Source organism: Catharus ustulatus, chromosome 2 (assembly GCF_009819885.2).
Source record: "Catharus ustulatus isolate bCatUst1 chromosome 2, bCatUst1.pri.v2, whole genome shotgun sequence".
In the NCBI taxonomy this organism is placed as follows: Eukaryota; Metazoa; Chordata; class Aves; order Passeriformes; family Turdidae; genus Catharus; species Catharus ustulatus.
Genome location: NC_046222.1, coordinates 85,401,646 through 85,427,183, shown reverse-complemented (window position 1 = coordinate 85,427,183; position 25,538 = coordinate 85,401,646). Strand labels below are relative to the sequence as shown.

Sequence of the window (25,538 nt, the reverse complement as noted above, 5' to 3'; positions counted from 1 at the left end):
CAGATGCAGAAAGGAGCTCGATCTCAAAGTTGATGAGATGAAAGCTGGAGATGTGACACATGACTTGAATTTGTGTTCTGTTCTTATTACACCAGCTAATAGTGCTACTTGCTGCCAGGCTGTCGACTATAGTGCTTTAATTAAGACCTCCTTCAGAATGCAGGGGTCATGCAAAATGAATGAAAACAGCATGCCAAATTCAGAGATGATGTACATTAGAGTAATTTACACTTCAATTAAACAACACAATTTGCATAATAAGGGGCTGCAGTAAAGAGCTAGTAGCAAGGGTAGTAACCTAGATTTTACCTTAGGATTGTTTACACTTTTCTGCTCTGACCCCATCCTGTCATGTAGAAAGCATAGTGAATTATTCAAATAGCAACCTCTACTCACCATCTCTCGTTACTAAGTCAACAAGCCATAGGCTTCAGAAGCATTTTCCTATAAGTGTCTAATAGAAATAGCAAATTTTTTTGTTCATCGCTTTTAGCAATATCATAGTAGAGGGAGACCCCCAAGTCCTTAACTAATAACTGCACTTAGAACAAAAGAACCAGAACCGTAAGGCCATGAAACTATACTCAATGAGATTCCAGGGTCAATAGAACAGAACTAATTCTCATGATGTGGCACATGCCACCAGCAGCCCTTCTATCCTTTTAAGGCATCATACTCAACTGTAGGACTTAACCTGTTGGAGATATGAAAATATCAGGATTACTGCATTACAGTTTGTACAAATTTCAAAATTTTGAACATACACTGTGTGATGTCATTCAAAGGTTTACATGAAGCTATAGTAATGATCCAACCCAAAATTATTTACAAACTGAATATTTTATGTCATATTTTTAATCAGTTGTGTACGACTTCCCAAAGTTGCATAGTTACACCTGGTTTTAGGCAGATTATTTAGTACATTATTTTTATCTCAGTTCCATCCTCTCTTGTCACTACAGATACAGATAACGGATAAAATTATCTCATGTGTGTTTTTCTCTCCTTCTGTGTATGTTCTCCATGCTGTATCAATTGGAATCTACAGCAGTTGATACAACAAATTTTATGCAGCATAAACTGTATATCATACAACAAGGCACACAAGATGCTCCAGAAAAGGATTAAGTCCTTGCAGCAAGCACTGGCCAATGGCTCTGCTCTTTGGAGTTGTCACTGACCTTTGCTTTCAGACTTCAGGAGACTTCAGATCTTACCAGACTGGCAATAGCATTACAGAACACAAGGGATTGATTCACTGTCTTAGTTCACCACAAGGAATCTTTAAGAAAGCATCGAACACTGTTGCTCCTCCATTAAGTCAATCAAAATCTAATAATTCTAAATAGAGAAGGAACAGCAAAGTTACTGCTGTCAGTAAATTCTCAAAAAGCCACACAATTTTTTAACTAATGATTTAGTATTTTGAGAATGGGGCCTAGGGGCCTTTTCAAAGACAACAGAAATCTTTTTAAAGTACAGAATCAAAAAGCCCCTTCACTTTTCACTTAGCCAATGCTTTGGCACGAGTGTAAGGAGGAATTCCACCAATAAAGAAATAGTTTCATTTTCTTCATGCAGCAAATAAATAAAAGCAATTATAGAAAATATATTTAAATGCCAAAAGATAATACCAATAAGAAGATTTTTCATTTATCTGACTTTGGAATCTGCCATGGAATGGTTGCATTCACAAAGGGTAAGTGAGGAAAACAAGATTATTTTTAAAAACCTCTCTCATCTATTATTCTCAAAACCTACTCTTTTTATTTTCAATTCTCCTCCCAAAGGCTTTTTTATTAAAACTATTTTTAAATCTGCTTTGTACCTGAAGGGGAGACTCAAGTGAGTGATGTGCATTTTAAAGAGAAAAGTGGTTTGTCTTTTCCCTCAATCCTGACAACAATATACTCTCTCTTTATTTCAAACCATAATGATTTTTTTGGTATATATTTTCCTTTATCTCTGACACTGGTATTGCTGTACAGTGTGTTCTTAAAAGCAACAGATTTGCTCTGTGAAAAAAATGAAAGTATTACATCTACAGTTAAAAGATGTGTATCAAGTTAAAAAAAACCCAACTATTGGGAATAAAAGTGTAGAAGGAATTCTTCACTTTATATGAATGAACGTGCCTAGAATCACTCCTCATCCTCAAAACACTTTTGTTGGGAAAGTATTTTTGGGAAGTACTTAATGTGTTTTTATTCTCTAAATTCTCTTGTGATCTTCTCTCCCCTTATATGTAGCAGGAGCTACTGATGGTATAGGCAGCCTGATTGATGTAACTGAGAGAATTTATAATTGCTCTGTCTCTATAACACCATTTCAGCATGTAGACATTTTCCTTACTACTCCACATGTCAATATGAAGCCTTCTCTCTCCTTCATCTACTGCAGCAGCTAGGAAATATGGTGTAATATTTTTTGGCAGCCCCTCTGCTCTCCCCACATCCTGAGCAGCACCCATGAAAAAACCTATTATTCCTGCGAGTGGGGAAAATCAGGAAGGGAATTACAGTCTGAAAACAAAGTTCACCACTTCTTCTACCCTCAAAAGAGAGAAATACAGACTGAGAAATTATAATTTACAGCATTTTATAGATAATTATTATCTAATTGTGTTCTTCCAAACATCTTTTTAATTCCCTAAATTTTTTAATACAACTTTTATATACCCCCTGATACATTTAAGGTGACAAAAACCCCTTTCTTTCACTGTTGTTTTTTCTATACCTTTTTTCTCTCGCTGAGATTACCTGACTAATAGTTATGGGTATCTGAGATTCTCAAAATCTGAGAGGGATGTGCCAATTCTCTTAGCTTCCGTTGCTCAATTCTCTTAGCTTCCATTGCTCAATTCTCTTAGTTTCCATTGCTATCAACAAAAAAAAAAAAAGTATCTAAATCTAAAAACAAAAGGTACAGATGAACAGGAAATATTACTTCAGGAAACACAATATATGGCAAAATCATGAAGTCATGCACCTGCATCTCTGAGCATTCTGTTGTGTTTCCTATTCCGTACATGAGCTGCCTTACCAAAAGATCCCACTCAACAAGGACATTAAGTACTCGACTTCTTTGGCAGTACTGTGGATTACTGACCTGGGCAAGGATAACTGTCCTTGTCCCACTATTTTTTAATGGAAAAGATAACATTTCCTTTTCCTTTTCAGACTTTTCTTTCCTTGTCCCACAGTCTTCTCTGAGGACATCAGAAACACTGGGGATGTTGTTACAAATCTATGGCCCTTCCCACTCCTGAAGACTGGAAAGAGATTGTGTTTGATTGGAAAACCTTATTTTGGTTCATGTGCTTGTGTCACACTTCTGCCCATGACAAGTAGTGGGATTTCCAAATGGCACCAAATTTTACAGTGCAAGTCCAATAATGATTTTGCGTAGGAACTAACCCCTTTTTTTCTTACATTTTTAATCCAAAATATCACGCAAGAAAGGGAAATCCAAGGATCCAGGGTAAAAAAAATACATTGTCCAGTAAAACACAGATGAGTAGACTGAAATATCTCCCCAATGTCTTAAACAAAATTGTTGCTAGAACTAAAACAAGATACTGCTTTCCATTTCTAAATGAAAGTTTTCATGAGGAAATTTTTTTCAAGCCTGGAATGCAGAATATCTTGTTCCTTCATTACAGCAGCTATCACACTATGTCCTAAATCCACATATGTGCCTTTTGAACTCCTTGAACACCTGAGTGATCTCTTCTTGTTTGTAAGTCAAAGTTCAGTAAAAGCCACTATCATTTAAGCCTTTTGTTCCCATGGATACTGCTTTTGAAAATTTTGGCCATTCAAATTTTGATCACTCAGTCAAATTATTTCACCAGAAAATTACCTATTTCACTGCCAGGATCTCAACAGGGGAACACTGCCATCATCATTAGATTTTTTTTTTCATAAAGCCAAAAGAGTAGAGTTATTGTCAATAATGTTAAAATAAAACACATTTAATTCTCTACAGATGTCCATTTTCCAAATAACTTGTAGCAAAAAATTCTGTTGCAAAATTTTAGCAGGAAAGGAGAGAGACAATTCACTGGAAAACTGCTACTTAATTAAGAAAAGAAGAAGCAACTGTCTGCTAACACATAGTTCTTTTAAGGTACTCCTAATGCTACATTTAGGAAGTAAATGAGCTGCTACACAATTACAGGGAGAAAATAGTACAATTATCACAGAGATAACGGGTGGACAGCCTACAATTTTGACTATGTTAGATAGTATTAGTGAAATAATAAATCACAAATGAACTGACATTAAGGGTCAAATGCAGTAATTCAAGAGAAGCTTTAGGCCTTTCCCAGAAAATACTTAAATGGGCAGAATTCATAACAACTTCAATTAGCAGTTCTAGCGATATTCTGTCTTGTATTTACTTTTCTCCCCTCTCTCTGCAGAAAACCACATTTCACACAGTGACAGAGGAAAATTAGCAGGTCCTTTTCGTTCTGAGAAAAATTGCCTGCAATCTATATTTTAAGTGTATGTATGACTTAGTATATATTTTTAGTCAAAGCTTTTGAAAAGGCTACAGAGTCACAAAGAAATATTTCCAAATGAAAAGCCAGTGGCCAACTGGAAAACTGTGCGGAAGCACAGCTGCATTTTATAGAATGTACTGTACTTAATGAGCAACTTCTTAGTCAGAGTAAATCCAAACAGTCCTTATCACTGTGGTGCCACAACATTTTACACAGGCTGAAAATCTCATGCTGCTTTTGTCAAAAATGCACAGAATAAATCCATATTTTTAATGTATCTAGTAAAGACTTAACTACAGTAATTTTCAAAGTCCCTTGAAAACCTCCAAAATACATGTTAAGACAGGTAAAATGAAACACAAAGTAGGAAAATACATGAGCTTCTCCTCCCTTCTCCTAACTCACAAGTTATACAGTAAGCCAAGAAGGTACACATTTTTTAATATTAGTAATTCTGGACATCTGTAAAAATTCTTTTAATGGAATTGCATTTAAAGGCCATAAAAATTCTTCAAGAAATGTGCTTACCTCGTCCAGAGCAAGGTAAATTAGAATTTCCTTGGCATTTCTTAGCGCTTTCTTCAACTGACATTGGACATGAATGTGGATGTTCACACTTTTTCCCGGTCCATCCTTCTTTACAGTCACATCTTCCACAATTACATTGTCCATGACCTTTACAATGAATACAATTCAAGATTAACCTCCATTCTGATGAGGTATAAAAAACTTTTAATTGGATGAACTTTATCAGAGTTGGGGCTTCATTCAGTTATGAGACTGGCAAAAAAATTACAACCAATCCACTGTATCTACTTTTGCTTCTGAAAATAGCACTGGTCTATCATTCCATTTGAGCCATATTCCCTTTTCTCTTTTTTCCATAAGGGATGCTTTGCCACTCAGCACATGATCTAATGCAAAAGAGTGGAATAGAGATTAAAAATAAGCATGTCACCACTGTTTGGAAAAGTGGAATGTCATAAGGTAATATTTAATTTATTTTTATGTTCTTTTCCTACCATGGTTGCAGCGTATTCTCTAGGAAATATATCATTACCATTTTTTATCTACTTGCAATCAACATGCTCCACTAGAGACAAGCAATGTCACATCAATTCCAAGCCTCAAACCAGTGCTTCCTACTAAACAGTGGTATACAAATAATAAAATATTGAAATATTGGACATAATCAATTCTCAATCCAACAGGACAGTTGGATGTGGTTTTTGGTATCTCACTGCATGTCGGGGACTATTCCCTCTATGTACATTTCCTCTATATAAATGCAAACATGCAATTTTTCTTGAGCTTTTCTCAAGAAAAACTAAGAAAAAAAAAGAGATAATAGTCCTTCTCCCTCTTTATGCTCTTTGCAAAAAGCATTGAGATTCAAAATGTTCCTGAGAAAAGCCTGAGAATGAGCAAAACAACGTTCCTTGCCAAAAATCAAATCTTTTCATAAGCTTGGGCAGCAGGTTAGATCTCTCAGAATTTTCACATAGTCATCATTCATTGGACACAGCATCAAAACAGTGTCCACTTTTCTATTCATCTTCTTGAAAACCATAATAACATATTTTATATCTCTTTCTAACCATACTTGTATTTTAGAACTAATTTATAAAACATATTAGTTTATTAGTTCACAAAGGAGGAAGCAATCATTCTAGGACTCCTCAGATTACTTCCCATAATATAAGCCTTATTAATTTCACAAAATAACTTTTCCTTACATTAGTTATTTGTTTTCCTTGAAAAGCACTCCTTTCTACAAGCCACACAAGGCTTCCTCTTGTTTAGAGGAAGAGTTTAGATTAGATTATTAGGAAGAAATTCTTTACTGTGTGCATGGTGAGGCTCTGGAACAAGCTGCCTAGGGAAGCTGTGGATGCCCCACCCCTGTAAATATTCAAGGGAAGCCTGGCTGGGGATTTGAGCAACCCAGTCTAGTGGAAGGTGTCCCTGCCCATGGAAGTGGTTGGAAGTAGATGATTTTTAATGTTCCTTCCCACACTAAATGTTCTGTGATCCCACGATTCTTTCCTTTGCTTCCATGTGTACCTGCTGACAGTCTGTGAATTGGATTTATGATCCCTGACCCAGATCGATATTTATGAGAGGATTATACAATAGTTTCTTTGCTAAAGACCCAGAAAAGGAACTAATGAAATGTGTGAACATATGAATGTTCTTATGGAAGCATGTTTTCTTCCCATGTCAAGTCATGAAAGCTATTATCTCTTTAAATGAATGTCGAGAAGACTTCTGAAAGACAATAATTCAATAACATTCTGAATAGCACTTCAGGTGTTAAAAGAAGGCATCCAGCTGTCAGTATGATGTACTGTGAAATAATAGTCACCTCTAGCCATGTGAAGCTTCTGGAAGGAGCTGCCTTTATGCATTGTTAAATCCTCTCATCAGGGCTGTCAATTCCTGTCATTTGTGTTTTATTAAATGAACACAGAATTTAATTGAGTCACAGTAAAACTCCTTACATGAAAACAGGATTTCTTATGATTTCTCCATGCTACTCAGGACAAAGTGGCTTCCTGTCTCTAACTATCAGGAAGTCAGAATTAGACAAGAAAATTTTGTATCATCTCTTCGATGAAGGTTTTAAGAAAGATGGATTATTTTCCCTAATCTAACTAATCACTCTTGGATTCATCCCAAATCAATTTACAAATAATTGTGAGAAAAAATAAGAATAATTTGTAGAACACACCTAATGCATGTACACTTTGTGCAATAAGGAAACTTAGTTCACATAAGTAATTAAAAAACCTGTCCCACTACAATTCCTCTATTAAATCTTTGATTTAATTGCATATTCTGCCTGACTACCACAATAAACTAAAATTACAACTTATGCATCTTTTCTATTTCTGAAACAAGACCAAACAGCAGGACTAGAAGACATTGTTCACACTGCTTCATGTGCAAATGGATTTTTTTGCACAATCTATTTTAGGAATGTATACTTGGATGGCCAGCTAAGACTAAATTAGGCTTTTCAAAAACATAATGGAAAGGGAATGGATAAAAATAATTAGTTCTAAAATTTTTGATGAGTAGATGGAAAAATAAAACTATACTTCACTTGAGTTTTAGTCACATCAAGCAAGTCATATGAGTCCCTCCCTTTATATCTAAGTTTTCCTCATTTACAGTTATGTCTGTGTAATAAAGAACAATGTACCAGTCCTTAATCCAATGTCAAATGGCAATATCTTCCCCCAAACTCCTTTTTAACTGTCCTCTGCTTTCTTACAACCATGATGCTGATATTTTGATCAGTCCCTGAGTGCTAAAAACTCTGACAGCAACACAGTCGTACATTTAAAACTTGTCAACAAAGTCAATCTTCCTGCTGCTCTCGTGGCTGCACTCAGCTCACATCACTGCAGCTCATTCATTAAATAAACCTATATAATACCTGCAAGTGACTGAACAGTAACTAGTAAATCTAGTTATGCTGAAGGTTTTCAGAAAAGCTTTCTTTCCTCCCTCATTTTATTAGCTAGCAATTCCTCAATATCTATTTTTAAAAAGCCCAAACACAACAGTTGAGAAACTGTTGAGAAACAAAGAAAAGGTTGAAAATTTTTGTGTAACATGCTGGTTTCAGCTTGCTTTGTCTATTACAGACAACTCCTGTGATCTTTCTATGGGACATCTCTCACTCTAGGAATAGAAGGAAAATACACCACATCATTATTGTCCTTGATGTGACTGCATTCTTCCTATTATTAATTAGGCCAGACCAGATTTCTACAAGGATGCATTCAAGTTAACACCCTCCAATCTAAATGTGAAATCACATTCATTTGCTTTTGCGGAGTTCCTGTGTGTACAAATTACATGCTGTGTATTGAACAAAGTCCTTCTCTCCTGCCTAGTATTAGCATCTTTATTAATATCCATACAAAATTGCGTGCAAGGTCTCTCTCAGAATCCTAGCTTTTGTTAGCTGATACATGGAACATCTAAACTGCAAAACATGGATGGATGGATGGATGGATGGATGGATGGATGGATGGATGGATGGACGGACGGACGGACGGACGGACGGATGGATGGATGGATGGATGGATGGATGGATGGATGGATGGATGGATGGATGTTAACTGTTTTGAATACAGTGCTCTGAAGTACTAGCAGAAGATAAAGGAAGATGGATGTGTATAAGATGTACAGTCTGGGCTATAGCTACAGATGTGCAGCTGGGCCACACATTCATTTTTCAAGTATTGATACTCAACTTGTTCTCATATCAATTTGTATTCTCAATTTTTCATTGACTCATTTATTTACTCTTCCTTGAACTTCTTATTCTTGATTATCATCTCCCTGTCATATAAAATGAAATAACAAACACAGTCTGATCTAAGGAACTTTCAAATTCAAATATCCTGCAAGAAAGGACATATCTATATTTTAAATTTTCAACCATTATCCAATTCATGTTAGGTTACAACGAACACAAGAGTATTAGAAGGGAGATGAGCACCTAAAATAATCTAATATTTATAGGATTTTATAAAATAGCATGGGAAAAAACCCAATAGAATTAGGTCTTTAATTTTAAAAGCCCCCTCCAAGCCTCTTCCTACCCCCCCTCCAGTTTGGTATATTTTAAGATAGAAAAATGAGAATTGGAGCACTAGGGAAGACCAGATGGAAAGTTTTTAAATAAAACTACATGTAAGCCCCCTTTATACACAAACCTTACCTGAACAGAAGTCATCAGAGTATCTATCATACACTGCTTTGCAGTTTCTTTCATCACACTCACAAGTGTCTCCATGAATATCTCCCCAGTCCCCAGTTGGGTCCACATCATGGCATGTACATTCCCCACATACACATGTGCCTGAAAATGGACCAAAAAAAAAAAAGAATACACAGAGATAGAAGATTAACTGTGCAATTTAGAGTAATAGCACATTGATTACAGGAATTTACACTTGTGAATTTTCAGCTCTCACAGAAATGCAGTTTCAAAGCTACAAGTGACAATCATGAGCGTGCACTCATCTTCTGTGATTTTAAACCTTCTATGATTATTTAGCAGCAATGCTTTATACAAACAAATTGGTTTCCTGTTCATGTTCCTTTTTGCTCTTGAGCCTTGCTAGGAGTCAACAAAACAATGTAGCTCATGGAACAGTTGTACATCTTTGACATCGACAGTAATTTGCCCTGTCAGTAATGACAATAAAAATCAATTCTGTTTAAATGACTTGGGCTTGGGCACAGGGGATAATTAATGGTTGTTAAAGCATAAACATTTAAACTACAAGAGAATACAAACTAACACAGCTGAAAATGTCTAGACAGTCAGCAGCACAGATCTACATGAAAGGATACTTCTCCACTTTTCCCAAGTCAATATTCAGGGCCACACTCTTTTGCTTAACAATAAGAAGAAATGTGAATGTGACAGAAAACAAACTTGCATCTTTTACTAATATGCCAAGAATATGTGCCCTACTTATTTAGGAAAATCTGAAAAAAACCAACAAAACCAACCAAACACAAAAGACATTTTTCTTATTCAGAAATCCAAATATGCTTCAGGGCAACACACTCACTACTTTTCTTGAGATGTTAACAGGCTTGTAGAAGCAGCCTGACCTTACTGATGCATGCAATTCATTTCTTGCAGAGTGGCTTCACCCTCTGCTACTCTGGCAACACCTTTATCATCTTATTTAGGTTATTCTAAACAATATAATGCATTTGAGGACAACAGGACAGGATGACTAAACAGTACACTTAGATCTGGCATGTTCTCTAATAAAAGGAGAAGGTCTACACAATCCAGCATGCATGACATGAACAGGAAGAGCTACAGACCTGTAGAATGCTAAAAACCCTGAGACAGCCCTCAAGAAATTTATGCCTAATTTTTTATACTTTCACAGTTCAGTGACATTACTGAAGAAGGAAAAAAACATCCATCCAACCAACCAACCAAAAGCAAAAATGCCTCTGGACAGTTATTAATACTCCCAGAAACAACTTCAAAGTTAATTTAGATCAGCTGTCCTGGACGTCAGAATGCAAAACATAATCTCACCAAAGTTTAAAAATCTACATTTTCACATGTGGTCTAAACTGGTTGACCTGATAGTGCAGGGGAAAAGATAAAAACAATTTATCCATCTTAGCATTGAAGGAGGGTGGGCAGCAAGGTTAACCTTGATATTTGATTTTTAGAAGGTTCAAGACTGGCAAGATGAACTGTACTTATATCACAAGATGTATAAAGAGAAAACTGGGTAAATAGGACTAAATGGAGCAGAAATACTTTGTTGGAAAGCAACTGCACGTTGTTGGAAGCCCAAAAAATTCTTATGAAGATAAAAATCACAAATACATGTAAGGCTAAAGGCACGGAAGCATCACACAAATGTACCTTTGTATTGGAGGTTGCAGCTACTCATAATATCAGCTGTGTTATTCATACAATTTCTCCTATTGCAATGTTAGCTTAAAGAAATAATCACAAGTTAAAATTTCAAATTTGATTAAAAGCTTTTTTTGATGAAAATTTTTGCCAATAAATTATTTTCTCAGTGCAAAGAAAGCATCTCATGTGAAGACACTTTGATATCTATTATCTCCAGAACTACACAAAAATTTTATGCTGAAGTCTCAAGACTAAATGAGCCTACATGATCTCTGTATTTGAGCCAAACTTTCAATTTCCTCCTAATTACGAGAAGAGAGTTTTCTAAATGCTCTCAGGATGATTAGATGTTCACAATACATAAGGTTTTGTCAGTAGAGATGTCTTTAAGAGAGGCACATATGTAACTCTTGCTTATGTACTACTATAATTATTCTGGACCATTGCCAAAAAACAGCCTTATTTTTTTTTTAACTCCTTGTTCAATGAAACCACAGCAGCTCATGATAAGCAACTTTATTTTGTAGGGATTTTTTCTTCAATTTTTTCTCCAAAATGAAAAAATTAGAAGTATAAGGTAAAATTCAAATTCTAAAACTGTGTGAAGATAAAACCTCATGTTGTTAGAAAAACTGTGTGAAGTCTACCTTTCCATCTCTGTGGATTCCACAGCATAGTTACTGAGCACTTCACAGGTTTTTTTTCGGTTGTAGTGGAAAATAAATACCTCATGCTTTCATTTTGCCCATTCCATTGTTCATCCTAAGTCTTCTTTAAGAGTGAACTGACATACAGTTCTGTGACCTTACAGCACCAATCCATTTGAAGTCAAAAATCCAGTAATATTTTATTTTCCAAGGTAGGTCTCTTAACAAAACAAATATATACTAACTAACAAATTATCCTGCTCAGTCTTGCTACGAAAATAAAGAATGGGAACAACCTGAGTTTGCATAATCAAGCAGTGGATGCTGATTTGTGTAAGTTTATACCTAAACACAGGTATCTACTCACTTGGAAGTGTATGTCCAGAGCTGAAATAGGTGAGAACAAGTAGAAACTCTCAGCAATCACAATCTATGTCCTACTGTAGAGAACACATAGAGTAAAATAAAAGCCAACTATACAAATATGTGTAGAAGGTCCATGCAAAAAACACACCTCTGTTGCTGCAGATTTTGCCATCTGGAGATGTGCATCTTTTCTTGATCTCCCAGGGGGTGATGTCACACTGGAATTCACATTTATCTCCATGCCAACCAGCTTCACAGTAACAGTTTCCACAGTAACACTTTCCATGGCCTTAAGCCAAAACAAATTTTGTACAGTGAGAAAGAGGCAAGTTTTTAAAACGCATTAACAATTTAACTGTTTTGATCTTTTATTTTAAAAACTTTTACTGCTAGACTCAGAATAGAAACAATTTATAGATCAGTATGAATACATAAAATCAGACCAAGGATATCTTAACTATACTTCTCCCCTCTGTTTCAGAACCAGTTTTCTTTAATCACAGATTGAATCTAATCAATAAACACTACCTGACATCATAATTTTTATATTTGTAATTTTTTTTTTTTTTTACTTTAGTGGTAAATTTTGAAGACTATAGTAGTTAAAATTTAAGCACAGCTCTACATATCAAAGTAGGACACATACTTGGCATGTCTAAGAACATATTGTGTATTCTTGACTCCTCAGACAGCTGTAGTAAAGACATCTTGATTTATGACACACCAACTATGGTGTATATGGCTTCCCTTCTTCTTCCCCTCTGTCAAAAAGACTTTAGAACATGGCTAAACCAAGTCATTAAAGACAATTTTTTTCAAAATAAATCTTTCAGATGTTCATTTAACAAAATATACATATGGCAAAAAAAGATGGTTGCATCATACAAATCTGGGTGAAACCAGCAGATTTTCATCTTCTAAGGTACGTGTGCCATGTGTTTCACAGCACAAAGCTTTTAAATTAAGTAGTTGCAATTCTTACTAATCTCAAAGCCAAAAGCTAATTCTTTTATAGAAGGATCAAGTCAGGATCTTGTTCTTTCTTCCTTCAGGCTTAGTAGACCCGGCCACCTCTATCATAGCTTCTTCATTATCAAGACTGCAAATTTTTAAATACCTTTTTTCCTGTTCTTGCAACTACACTTGGAATTTTCATTACGTCATCATTCATTATATGGTTAAATGTCAAAAAGGAATTAATTAGATAATTAAACAACAAAGACAATAAATAAATATTATGAAAAAATTGACCATGAACATAAAAAAATAAAAGGAAAAATGCTAAAGAGTATAATAATTTGATCTAGAGGCAATTTTCACAGATTAAAATAGCAATACTTCATTCTTCAAACACACTTTTATATTCCTCAAATAAATATGAATTAAATTATAAAATTTGCCTCTTACTCTTGGCATGAGTTAAAAAATCACCCCCTTAGAGTAAAAAGCCTTAGTTTAAAAAAAAGATCCAGACTAGAATTTAATTTGCTAATTTAATTTTCAAAAATAATCTGCAACTCAACTCCAAAGTCAAATAAAAAGGGATAGTCAACTGACTGATAAAATCCCAACTGAAGCTGGGAAAAGCTAAACACATCTTTGTAACTTCTCCCTACCTAAGAACTGATTTGCTTAAAAAATGCAGTGCCTTTGTGCAAGTATTAAAATGTATGTCATCTATATCTCAACATGACATTGATTGTTTTTCCAGGATAAAATGCCAACTCAGAGATAGGGAAAGCATGTGCCTTTGACCTTGAGTTCTTATGCTGTCATATGCTTTTTTTCTGCATAAGGCCTGCTTTAATATATGATTCTGTATGGTAGAGGTTTGTTAAAATACAAAGCAACACATGATACTCATAAGTTGCATGCATAAACTTTTCATGTGTGCATAAATTTTTCAGCTTACAACAACCCAGTCAAGTCAAGCAAACCTTAGGTTATAACTTACATTTTGTTTTAGAGCTCTCTAAAACTTCCATGACATATCATGGCTTTTATATTGATCAATCACTGACTTTAAAGACTTGAATCTACCAACATCTTTTGTCTCTTTATATCAGTATACTTTGGACTTTATATACATATACATATACATATACATATACATATACATACATATATATATATGTACATGTACAAGAACAGTTTTATAAACAGATGCATTGGGTCTTTTGGGGAATATGGGATGAGTGGATGAGACAACAGGAAATAAAACCTAAGAAGAAGCTAACAATATAAACCAGAAGCAAAACACCTGTGAGGAAAAAATAAACAAACAAGCCAGACAAAAACAGCAGTAGAAGAATTTACTGTGACTAAATAAATGGCAATTTTTATCATATTTAGTACCATATGTAATGATTAGAGGCAAGTATAAATAGAATAAGTGGCACATAAAAATTGTTGCCCTCCACTGATCTTATTTTAGGCAATTACTGGAAATATCATATTCTGCTCCTGAATCTGGACTTCAGAGGACCATTCTATGTTCCTCATTTAAAATCTCTACTTAATCCTGGGATTTAAAAAAAAAGTTATTTTTGCCTTCAAGGCACTTAAAAGAATTTTTTTTGCTGTCTGTGCAAGGAAAAGAGAGAGAAAGTTATTTTACACAAGTACTATCTTTCTTCATACACACACACAGGAAACACTACCACCAGATATGAATAATTGAGGAGCAGATTGAAACACTCTTGTGTTCAGTTCAAGGACAAGCCTCCTTCACAAAACAGGCCACAGAATTTATAATGCCATAAGTGGTGTGTGTTTCACAATACTTAACTGCCAGGTTCCTGCCTAATAATCACATGAAAGAACATTTTGCATTTTGGTTGCTTTTCTATCTATCAGCAAAGCTCATTCCATCTTATTTTCTGCCTTTGCTATTGGAGATGAAATTTTTCCTTACTCATTCCTGTCTCTTCTTATGTTCCTGCTTCTGAGTTATCATCTCATATTTATTCCTGATAGTTTTAAATTTTGCTTCCTTGACAAAATTCCTAATAATCTATTTTCTGGTTGTTGTTTGATTTTTTCTCATATGTTGTCCATTCTGTTCTCTCTCATCTGTGCCATGAAGCATTCACATTCCTCATATATTCTACTGAGGACAGACACACTAAGCTATGAATTACCTTAGTGAATTATTTTGTACAATCCTCATTGCAGCTCCTTCAAAAAGAGGAGAAGTTCACAGGATTTATTCATTCTTTAACCTTATGCTTAGCTCATTTTTGCATCTGAAATATGTGCTTACAATTTGTAATGTGAAGTCTTGCAAATAGCTACTCTTACATGACGTCATACATTCAGTAAAGATATTTTGTAGAACCATGCAATCTTCATCAATTTTCTTGCACTCATTAAGATACATACCTGTACAAATCTCCCCTGTTTCATCATCAATGCATTCTCTGTCATCACATTCACAAAATTTGCCATATACCAGTCCATTTCCTTCTGAGTTTGCACATTTGCACCTGCCACACTGACATGTGCCTGTAGACATTTGAGACATTATTCAGTGACTGCAGATTACCGCAGAAAGAGTTTCATTAGTCTGTCAGAGATAGTACATATTTTATTTCTGAGAAGCCTGAAATCTAAAAATCATCCACACAAATAAAAACAGACACAGAAATTATACATATCAAGAAAAAGCCTAATCTTAGCTGCACAGAGATAGAGCATTCAAGTGTCTTGGAAGTGTAAAGCTGTTTTATCACAGCACACACCCCTCCCCTCTCCCCAAAAATAAAAAAGCTTTCTGACATAACAAAAAGTCAGAGCACTCAGGCAATGCAAGGGATGCAAATGGATTTGTAAATACATCTCTCTTCTATCCCTGTTCATCAGATCACACATTTGCTCCTTGGTGTTTTGAGGAGGGCTGTCCCTTCAGCTCAGCGGCTGCCTCCCACCAGGACCTGCCCTCCTGAAGAGGAAAAAAATTGCTTTATTGCTGCCTGGGAAAGACGAGTCCCCTCTTTTCCCTCAGAGGGTCTATCTGACCTGAGGTCATAAATAACTGTATGAATGAGTTCCACAGTCAAAAAATTTACAAGTATATTAAAATGGCATTAGAAACAAAATATTACTATGCCGCTCATATAAGAAACCCCTTTTCCCTACATCTGTCCCTACATTTATTAAATTTGAAAGGGTGAGAACTTCGTGCAATATCACATTACTGGAGCCTTGTGGTCAGTGGTCTCAAGTTGTTTCAATAGTCAATGTCATCACTATGCCAGCAAGTACAGGGTTTTTTTTTTAATTCACTTAACAGCATTCATACTCCTCACATGACATCCATACATATTTTTGAAAACATGGTTATTGGCATCAGAGAAGTTCTCCAAAATAGAAGTTTTATGCTGATATTACACAACATTGCAGAAACTAGTTGATGTTTATACCCTTACACATTTTATCCTTACAAACATAGCACAACTTTTAATAAACATCACATTAATCCAAAGAACAGAAGTATTGGACTCTGCAACTGACATGGTCACCCTAAAAGAATAGATTTTTTAAATGTTTGCAAGAGCTAATATAGTATGGTAGTAATAATAATACAACTGATAATACAACATAAGTAACATACAGAGCTAGAGTAATTTGTTACAATTACTTGTAAACAATTACAAATGTAATTTTTGAGAAAACTGCCATGATTACAGATAATGCCTGAACAGGAAAGAAGATAAAACAGAAAATTGATTCCTATACTGGGTATCTAAACAGGTCAGAGAGATGGTGTATCATAAAGATGTTAATTCCTTCCATTGCCAAAAGAGAAAATTGCTCACATAGTTGTTCTGACAAATGATTAACAACAGAGTCAGAAAAGTGGAATTTTTGGTGGATTTTGACTGGTTACTGAAAAAATTACAATAAATTATTGTCTGTGTGACAGCAGAACACTGTTTTAGTAACAGCTCATGTCATCCCTTCTTATCTTTTACTGGAAATTAAGAAACAGAGCCAGACCCCCAACAACAGTGTTAGTAGCAGATCAAAAGGCAATCCCATGAAGACAAAATGCAGCCCATCAAAGTTACCCCAAACTCCCTAGTCAGTCTCACTGGAATTCCTGTCCTGTTTAATATCAGCAAAAGCAAAATCGTTCATTCTTCTCATGATATCACAAACACTTCCCCCTTAGCTACTTGGAATGGCTGTTAAGCTATGTTCATTTTCCTGTGAAGACTGGGGCTGCTTCTAACCAAGGAATGAAAGAGGTTCTTTCTAAGAACTTTGACCAAGTACAATGAACTATACTTATTTCTGAAAGTCGGTTTCTCATTTAGCTGTCTCTCATGTATCTCTCGATAGCAAGTTTCATACATCTATTGTTATAAATTCAGTGTATCATTTTACTCAGTATGCTGCATACTAATAGTTTTATGTTAAATTGGTTTCTTATCCAGTTTAACATAAACTGGATAAGAAGTACCAGCTTCTCTCTAAGAAATCCCACAAACCCTTGGAATTCTTTGCTAATATCAGCAACTAACTTGTGAGAAATTTACTTCTGTGAAAATGTGTGGATTCCAACAGAAATTAAAGACCACCCATAGTGAGCAGAAGTGGGGTTCTTGAAACATTCTTTCACTTGGACGTCAATGTAATGGAAAAACCAGATGGCAATTTCTGGTCTCAAAACTAGATTGGTAGAAAATGCCCTTTAAAATGGTACCATTCTTCAATGAAGACTTCTAAAAGGCCATTTGGTTTTCCTCTGATTTTTTTTTTTAAGGAAAAGACTTTCTATTTAAGTTAAGGTGGCTATCAAACAAAACAGTTAGAGAAGAAAGTGCTACCAAATCACAAGAGTGAAGCTGGAAGTGCTCTTTTAAATGATTCAGCACATCTTCTACAACTGATTTTAAAAATCACAGGCACAATTCAAAAGTGTCTCAAAAAGTTGCACAGCTTATAAATCTCAGGGAAAAATATTTTCAAATTTTTTGCAAGCCATTTCTACGTTCTGTAAACACAAACACGATAGAAATTACATCACTTATTGTGTTAATGCCATTACAACATTCTGATGAGGAAAACAGAATACACATTTGCAGTTTCATCAACTCAAAACAGCTATGGATAAACCAGAGTACTAAAGTAGGTGTGTCCTAATCTGTACATTCTATGAACAGAAATAACTTACAGGAAAATTAACTGTATTAGTGTATCTATAGTTACATCTCAGTCTCTTGAAATACGCTTTACAAAATTTCTAGTTAGAAATGATGATGATTCGAAAAATAACACTGGGAGAGCTCTAAGGTATCAAAAGCAACAAAAGACCTCTTACCTGCACCAGAACAGATGATATCTTGAGAATTCTTGCACATTTCATTGCTTTTCTTCCGCGTAAGATTGCAAGTAGTTGGATACTGACAAGCCTCACCATACCAGCCTTCATCACATTTGCACTTCCCACAGTCACACTTTCCATGGCCTAGCAAAGGAAGGAAAGAGTATGTCAGGTCCCTTTTTTTTTCATTCAGAAAGTGGTATTTTCTTATGCAGCTTTTAAAATAGATTTCATAAATTACATTTTTAAATGAACATGACTAACAGATTAACTTAACAGAGTTCATATGCAGTTAAAAATTGAAGGGAGACAGCCAGCACATGGCTCCACCAAGGGCAAGTCCTGCTTGACCAACCTGCGCCCTTCTATGATGGTGTGACTACATCAGTGGACAAGGACATTTATTTGAACTTCTGTACAGCATTTGACACAGTCCCTCACAACATCCCTCTCTAAATTGGAGAAGGACAGATTTGATGAGTGGACTGTTTGCTTGACTTCCAATATGGTCCTAAGACAAGATGCAGTTCAATAGCTGCAAAAAACATAAAGCAAGAACATAAGGTGCATAAGGACTTCGTTGGGTGGTCACACTGAGAGTCCAGGGGTCAAGTGCTCCGTGTCCTGGAGGACACCATTGACAGGTGGAATCCCTCAGGGGTCTGTCCTGGGACCAGTGTAATTTAATATCTTCTCAATGATATAGACAAAGGGATTGAGTGCACCCTCAGCAGATTTGCAGATGTCACCAAGCTGAGTGGTGCAGTTGTCACACCTGAAGGATGTGATGCCATCCAGAGGAACCTGGACAAACAAGAGAAGTGGGTCCATGGGAATCTCATGAGGTTAATGAGATTAAGTGTAAGGTGCTGCATCTGGGTTGGGGAACTCCCCAGTATCAACACAGGCTGTGGGTGAACAGACTGAGAGCAGCCCTGCCCAGAGGGACTCGGGGGGCTGGTGGATGAGAGGCTGGACAATTTTCACTATATATGTTGCATACTAAGTATCATTTTTCATACTAACGTCCAGGAGCAAATTTCTATCACCTCATTCTTTAGCATTCCTATGCAATTTTAGGTAGGAAATGTGAAAACAATTGCATCTCTTTTAAATCAGCACATAAAATTTTAAAATAAATATATTTTGAATATATATCTGGTTTGCAGAATATTCTCTTCTTATCACTGAATCTTAAAAACAGAATCTATTTGGAGTCTATTTTAAATGCATCTGTTCCTGAGGTCAGTCAGCTGCCTGAAAAATGCAAGCCCAGTCTGCTGCCAGTAAGAAGGAATTTAAATGACTATTGTAAGTGACAATTTTAATTATAAAAGGTTGTCTATTTTGTTGCACAAGAAAACTTTGCTTGACTTCTAATATGGTCCTAAGACAAGATACAGTTCAATAGATGCAAAAAATATAAACCAAAAACATAAGAGAACGTGTTAATTCTTGTTTTAAAACATGAGTTGCCACCTTAAAAATTGCTGAATAACCCTCCATTGGTAAAGGACAAGAAAAAAAAGTATATAGAATACAGAATAAAAACCTCCTCTAGTAATTACTCTGCTTCACTGACAGACAACAGCATAAGCCATTCCAGAAAGTGCTGGTAAATCCTAGGGTAGCTTACAAAAAAAATAAAGAAAAAAGAGAACTGTTTTCCTTCCTTTTGAAGGATTACTTGTCACTATGATTTTGCATTCTCTTTGTTAGGCACTCTTGTGATTTAACAGTTTCATGTCTGCTGGTGAAGAAAAGACATTCTAATAAAAATAGGACTCATTTTCCCATTCCCATGTCTAAATTACAGAGTCAGGCAGAAGTCACTCCATATCAGTTATTACAAATGGTCCAGCAGCACTGACCTCTCTCAGTTAGAGATGCATCAATCTAACACATGATGCATGAAGGAAATAATTTCACTTAAAATGTAACACAGTCTATTTAAAGAAAATTAATATAATACTTTCATGGAAGTGGTTATACAGAGCAACTTCTTGGCTTTATTTAATGAAAACACCAAAAACCCAACCAAAATTAATTAAGCTTTGAGAAGTAATGGAAGATCATCTGCATGTAACTGAAAGAAAGTGTCAGGAATCTAACTAATATAAATTTGTAAGATTGCACATGTGGTTTTCACATTGGCCATCCATTAAAATACATTAATTTTGCCATTTGGATTTTTTTTTTTAATTGCAAAGCAATGACAATATTCTGCCCAAAATTTTGGGTGAGAGGACTATATTGAAGTGTAGAAGGACATAACTGCCTGCCTGCAATGACTTGTATACCTCGCTGCATCTTCCCTGCCACATGGATCATGCAATTGATCTGCAAGTCAGTTTGACATAGGAATCCCCTTCTTGCTTATTTCCCACACACATGTACCAGTAGTATTTCCTTCCTCATGACAAAAATAATGATGTGATGAAGTATAAACCAAGTACGTAATAAATTAAGAAAATTAGAGAAAGCACAGAAGTTTTCTTACTGGGTTTAAGATTTCTTTCAGAAAGGTTTTTGTAGGATCCCATTTGTTGTGTATAAATTTCTGCATAATTTAGAAAGCAAATTATGAAACAGTAAATAAGGAGTAACTAGCACCATGAAAACTATGAGTTGGGATTGCAGCTTCCCATAAAATAAATTTTAGCAATAAAGGTACTTAAGTATGTGACATATAGCACGAGAAAAGTATAAAACCTCACTAAATAGTTGGTGAAGAAAGCTGTATCTCAGTGATGACACATTCATTCCAATTTCTTAAAAATAAATGCTAAACACAAATAAATCAGAACTTCACCAAAAAAAAAAAAAAAATCCAACCAAAACAACATCAACAAAAAACAGAAAACAAGGAAATAAGAAAACTCGAGAAAATGCAGTAATTCCTTTAAGTAAAAGACTGGCTGAGGACTGTGACGACTGTGAAAAACTTGCAGCTTCAAACATGGAGAGAAACATTTTATAACTAGATGAGCAGTCACTTCAGAGAGTATATGTGGACCTTGCAGAAAGCTTGTAGGGTGGAATATAAAATTAATATACTAGGAAAACTGTCAGATGTCAGAAAACATATGAAGAAAGTGAGAAGAGAAAATGTTAGGCAGGGTCAGATCTTGCAAAATTGCAAGTACTAAAATGTACTTTCATCATCCAAATAAAAAGAAAACAGGAAAATGAGTGGCTTCACCAAGCAGCAAAACCCAGTTAAGATTAAAGACAATTTACAGGCAGTCCAAAACAAAATTAACATGGGGATGTTGACTACTGGTAACAAATGCAGTGTGGCCAATGACACACTCTCTGGAAATGAAAATTATTCTTCTAAGATGAGAAGAAAACAAAGACATACAACTATTTTTAAGGAGGTGTCTAGACCAAGAGGGCATGACCCCACAACCTCCATTTCAGAGTACTTAAAATACTTGTACATGAAAGGGCAGTTCAGCAACAAAGACTTTTCATGAATCTATCAGGCTGGCAATCAAATGTCTGAAAAATAGCTTTTATTTTCTTTAAGCAAAAGGAGTGTACATGATCCAGACAACATAAAAACAAGTGCCTGTGACCTCGTGAGCTGTACCAGGATTTGAAATAAACTATGAAGCATTGCAAAGCTAGAGACACTGAAGTAATGAAAATGGAATATAATGAGTAACAGTTTTACCCCAAAATAGACTATCATTATGCCAAAATAACCTGGCATATCTTTTTATGAGATAACGAATATTGTAAGAAAATGAACATAGGAAATGCATGTGATAGGGTCATATATGTTGGATAGAATGTCACCCATGAAAAGAAAAAAATATTCTGGACAAAATGCTCTAGAAATGCAAAATAATCACAACGTAGTTTAAAGGAAGAAAACAACATTAGGACAAAAAGGCACATTACTAGAATAGAAGATGTCTGCTAAGTTTCAAATTATGTTTTTGGAACTGTGTGTGTTTTACTGATACCGATAAAGAAATTCAGATGACACAACCAATATTTGGCAATAAGAAACCTGTAAATCCTCACTATAGAGATGAAGATGAAATAATAACAAAGTAACTGGAAATACTGGAAACTGATAAAATAATAACAAAATAACTGAAACAAAAAATAACTGGACTGACAATCTGAAGGACTGAAGTAGTAAAAGTTTAAGCTGGAAATACAAGCACAGAATTACACACTAGGGGCAAGGAAATGATGTCACAGGCTAATACCTCCCCAGCTGGAAACAAGAAGAATGTGACTGCATATTGACATCAGCTCTGGAAACATGGTGTGACTAAGCCTTTAGCTGACAAGTGTCTGAGATGTTCCCATTGAAGATAAATCACTAGGGACAGGAAGCAGTAACAAATCTGCATTTGAAATTATACACACAATGGATGGAATATGGTCCTGAGCCCAGTTTACCCTTGAAAACTGCCATTAGATCTCTAAACCTTGGAAGACTGAGTCAAGTTGTCAAGGGAAAACATTTGCAGAATTTTAGCCACTTGCAAAGTTACAGTTGGTTAGGAATTAAAACATCTGAGCAGGAAGATGGTAATTTAAACCACAAGCATTTGGCTCTGATCACATACTTGGTGCTTAGACACTTGACCTTAAGCTAAGTGCCTTTTAAATATATTTTTCTACTATATGTTTGCATGCCTACAGGTCCAAGAGCAAGATACAAAGGTAAAATCTCTGACAAAAACGTTCTGAATCCACATCTGTATTGCACGTATTCAGGGCATCGATTTGGAAGCCTGCTTCTGCTGAGCTCTGTGTGTAATCCATCAAGAGAGACAGGCACTTCTGCAGAGTGACTCAGGTCCTGTGTGGGCTGAACAGCCCCAGAGGTTGTCTTTTTTCACTAAACTGCTGGGAAGCTGGGACTTTGACGCATCATGGATACTTTTGCATGCAAACACGGATCATTCATTTATGTTCTTTTGCTTCACTTATCTACACAATATTAAACGTCAGAGTTTAAATATTCTGACATATTTTGAATAAAAAAAGAACACAATGTCAGCTTAGTTATAGGTGGAACTGCATCAGTTTATAAAAAAAAAAATTATATTAAATAATTATTGGATGGACCAGAAATTAAGTTTGAACACTGCTTTCATTTTTATGTGTCTACAGAAATTGCAGCATTCAGCAGTGCCATTGGGTTTTTGTGCATCTAATTGGAAAAGATTCTCTCCACCTTTGCATGAGTTTTCTTTAGTTTTTTTAATTACAGACTAATGTTCACTGTGACTGAAATCTGCTTCATCCTTGTGCTTAAATTTTTCATAGGCAATTAAATCAGTCAAAACAAGCTACTTGGTTTGCCACCTCCCATGCTTTTGCTAAGAGCATATGTGAATGTATTCATGTTTATTTGCCATTACCGTCTTTTCTACAGAGCAGTGGTGGGGCAAAAAATGTAGATTCCTTAACAGAAAGCAAAAAATAAGAAAAAAATTATCTTGGTGTTAAGATCTTGAATTGAAAGAAAGGTGACTGGGTTCAACTCCTGCATCTTTCATTTTTTGGATAACCTCTAGCACATGAAAACTTCACCAGGAGTCCAAGCGATGAGCTTAAAATCTCTTCTTTATAAAGCAAATATTGATACTAGACTATCATAGAAATTTTGGTAAGGATAAATTTCTTGGTACTTAAGAGCTTTCAGATCATATGTATGACTAGAGGTAGTTAGTTTGAAAACCAACAAAAAACCCAATAAGGCAACATGCCACCTTTGAAATTGCAGTCACCATTTTTCTCAGAAAGATGAATAGAGTCCTCACTGTCTAGAAGGAATTGTGAAACTATGGTCATGTGCTTATTAAACTGCCAAAGCTTTTAAATAAATTCTTGGTTCATTAAGTAAACACAACTGGAAATACTGCCTTTGGAATAATACTTTGGAATAATAATTATGTCATTGTGCCACATTAGTTATAGCAGAGCAACCCTCATGTCAAAAGATGTGTCTTACTTGAGCATGAAGATCCAGGCTGTTTGGCCAGACACTAAAATATACTCAGATGCCCTTGCTGTCACATGTTTTTTGGTAACTAAAGCCCAATTACTCCATTTAAGAATATAACTGAGGGCAGTTCTCATTTTAAAATTGTAATGGAATCAATTTTCTACAGGCAGGTGAGATGCTTACGCTAAGATAAGGGTTTCTCTCTCAAGAATGAAGTTAGTCATCGGAAGAAAATCAGCAGCTGGCATGATAAATGAATTGGGCACATTACTATGCGTTTTTAGCAACCCCTGAGTGATTCCTGAAGTGCTTTCTAAATCTATAAAAGCCAATTCATTAAATGGGTAAAAAAATATGAAGAATTTGTTGTTATGGATTCCAAATTCCAATTGGGACATTAGATAGGAAGGATCATTGAGTTTTAAGAGTTGAAAATATTGGAAAAAATATTAAGACATTGTTCTGCACTTATAACCTAGACCAGCACAATGAGGTTGTTTTTAATATTTCTCTCCGAATAGATGACTTTCTTTCCAGTAGTCAGTAAAATAGATTGTGTTACTTTATACCAATGTAAAGCTGGTGAAAAAATTTTGGATTACACTAAAATAGGACTTGCAAAATGGACTATTGTACTTAGTTGCATTTGAGATTCTCAATAACTGTGCCTTGAACTCAGAAGAAGCATATCTCTGAATCTCCTTTTTCAGAATTGTTAAAATTGCAGTTTTAGGAGGATAAAAACAAGAAGTTTGTATCATTTTTTTCTCCGTTTCTGTACATTTAATTAATCTCTTTTTAGGGTTGGAGTCCTGGTTGTCTATGTTGCTCTAGCTTCAGTAAAAGCCAGGTGTTTTCAACCTTTGCAGTGTTCCCTAGGGATTCTGCCCCTGCTGAAAGGAGGTTCAGCAATGCTGGGGTTTTCACAAGAATACCTCCTCCTCCTTCACATCACAACCACTTGTTACTCTCCCTGTGCTGACAGGATGAGGTTAAACTATGGCTGGACCAAGGGGACTGGCTGGAATTCAGAAACAATGCTCAAAAAATCCAGGGGGAAATTTCAAGGGTAAAGCAGCCTGATGATGATAGAAAATTTCAAGCCAATTTTGTCACTGAAGCTGCTTTATCAACAAGCCACAGTCCTGATAAGAATTTCATCAGAGATTTCAAAAGCAATACATTAGGCCCCTTTAGACCCCTTTTTACCTTTAAGGATGAAAAGATATTTAACCTTATTTTTTTCTCAAAAGGCTATTAAAAATGAAAAGAAAACTCACTACATTGGC

At 35.4% G+C, this 25,538-nt stretch overlaps 1 protein-coding gene across 1 annotated transcript in view; it reads right to left on the bottom strand.

The window, feature by feature from the left end:
- The window catches only part of ITGBL1 (integrin subunit beta like 1), a 132,971-nt gene that overhangs the window by 55,884 nt on the left and 51,549 nt on the right, over window positions 1-25,538 (bottom strand). Inside the window, exons 3-7 of the mRNA XM_033051431.2 lie at window positions 18,267-18,413; window positions 15,323-15,445; window positions 12,090-12,230; window positions 9,246-9,386; window positions 5,036-5,182 (exon numbers count right to left, since the gene is read on the bottom strand). Of these exons, the coding sequence (XP_032907322.1) occupies window positions 5,036-5,182; window positions 9,246-9,386; window positions 12,090-12,230; window positions 15,323-15,445; window positions 18,267-18,413 (699 nt within the window). The remainder of the gene's footprint in view (window positions 1-5,035; window positions 5,183-9,245; window positions 9,387-12,089; window positions 12,231-15,322; window positions 15,446-18,266; window positions 18,414-25,538) is intronic.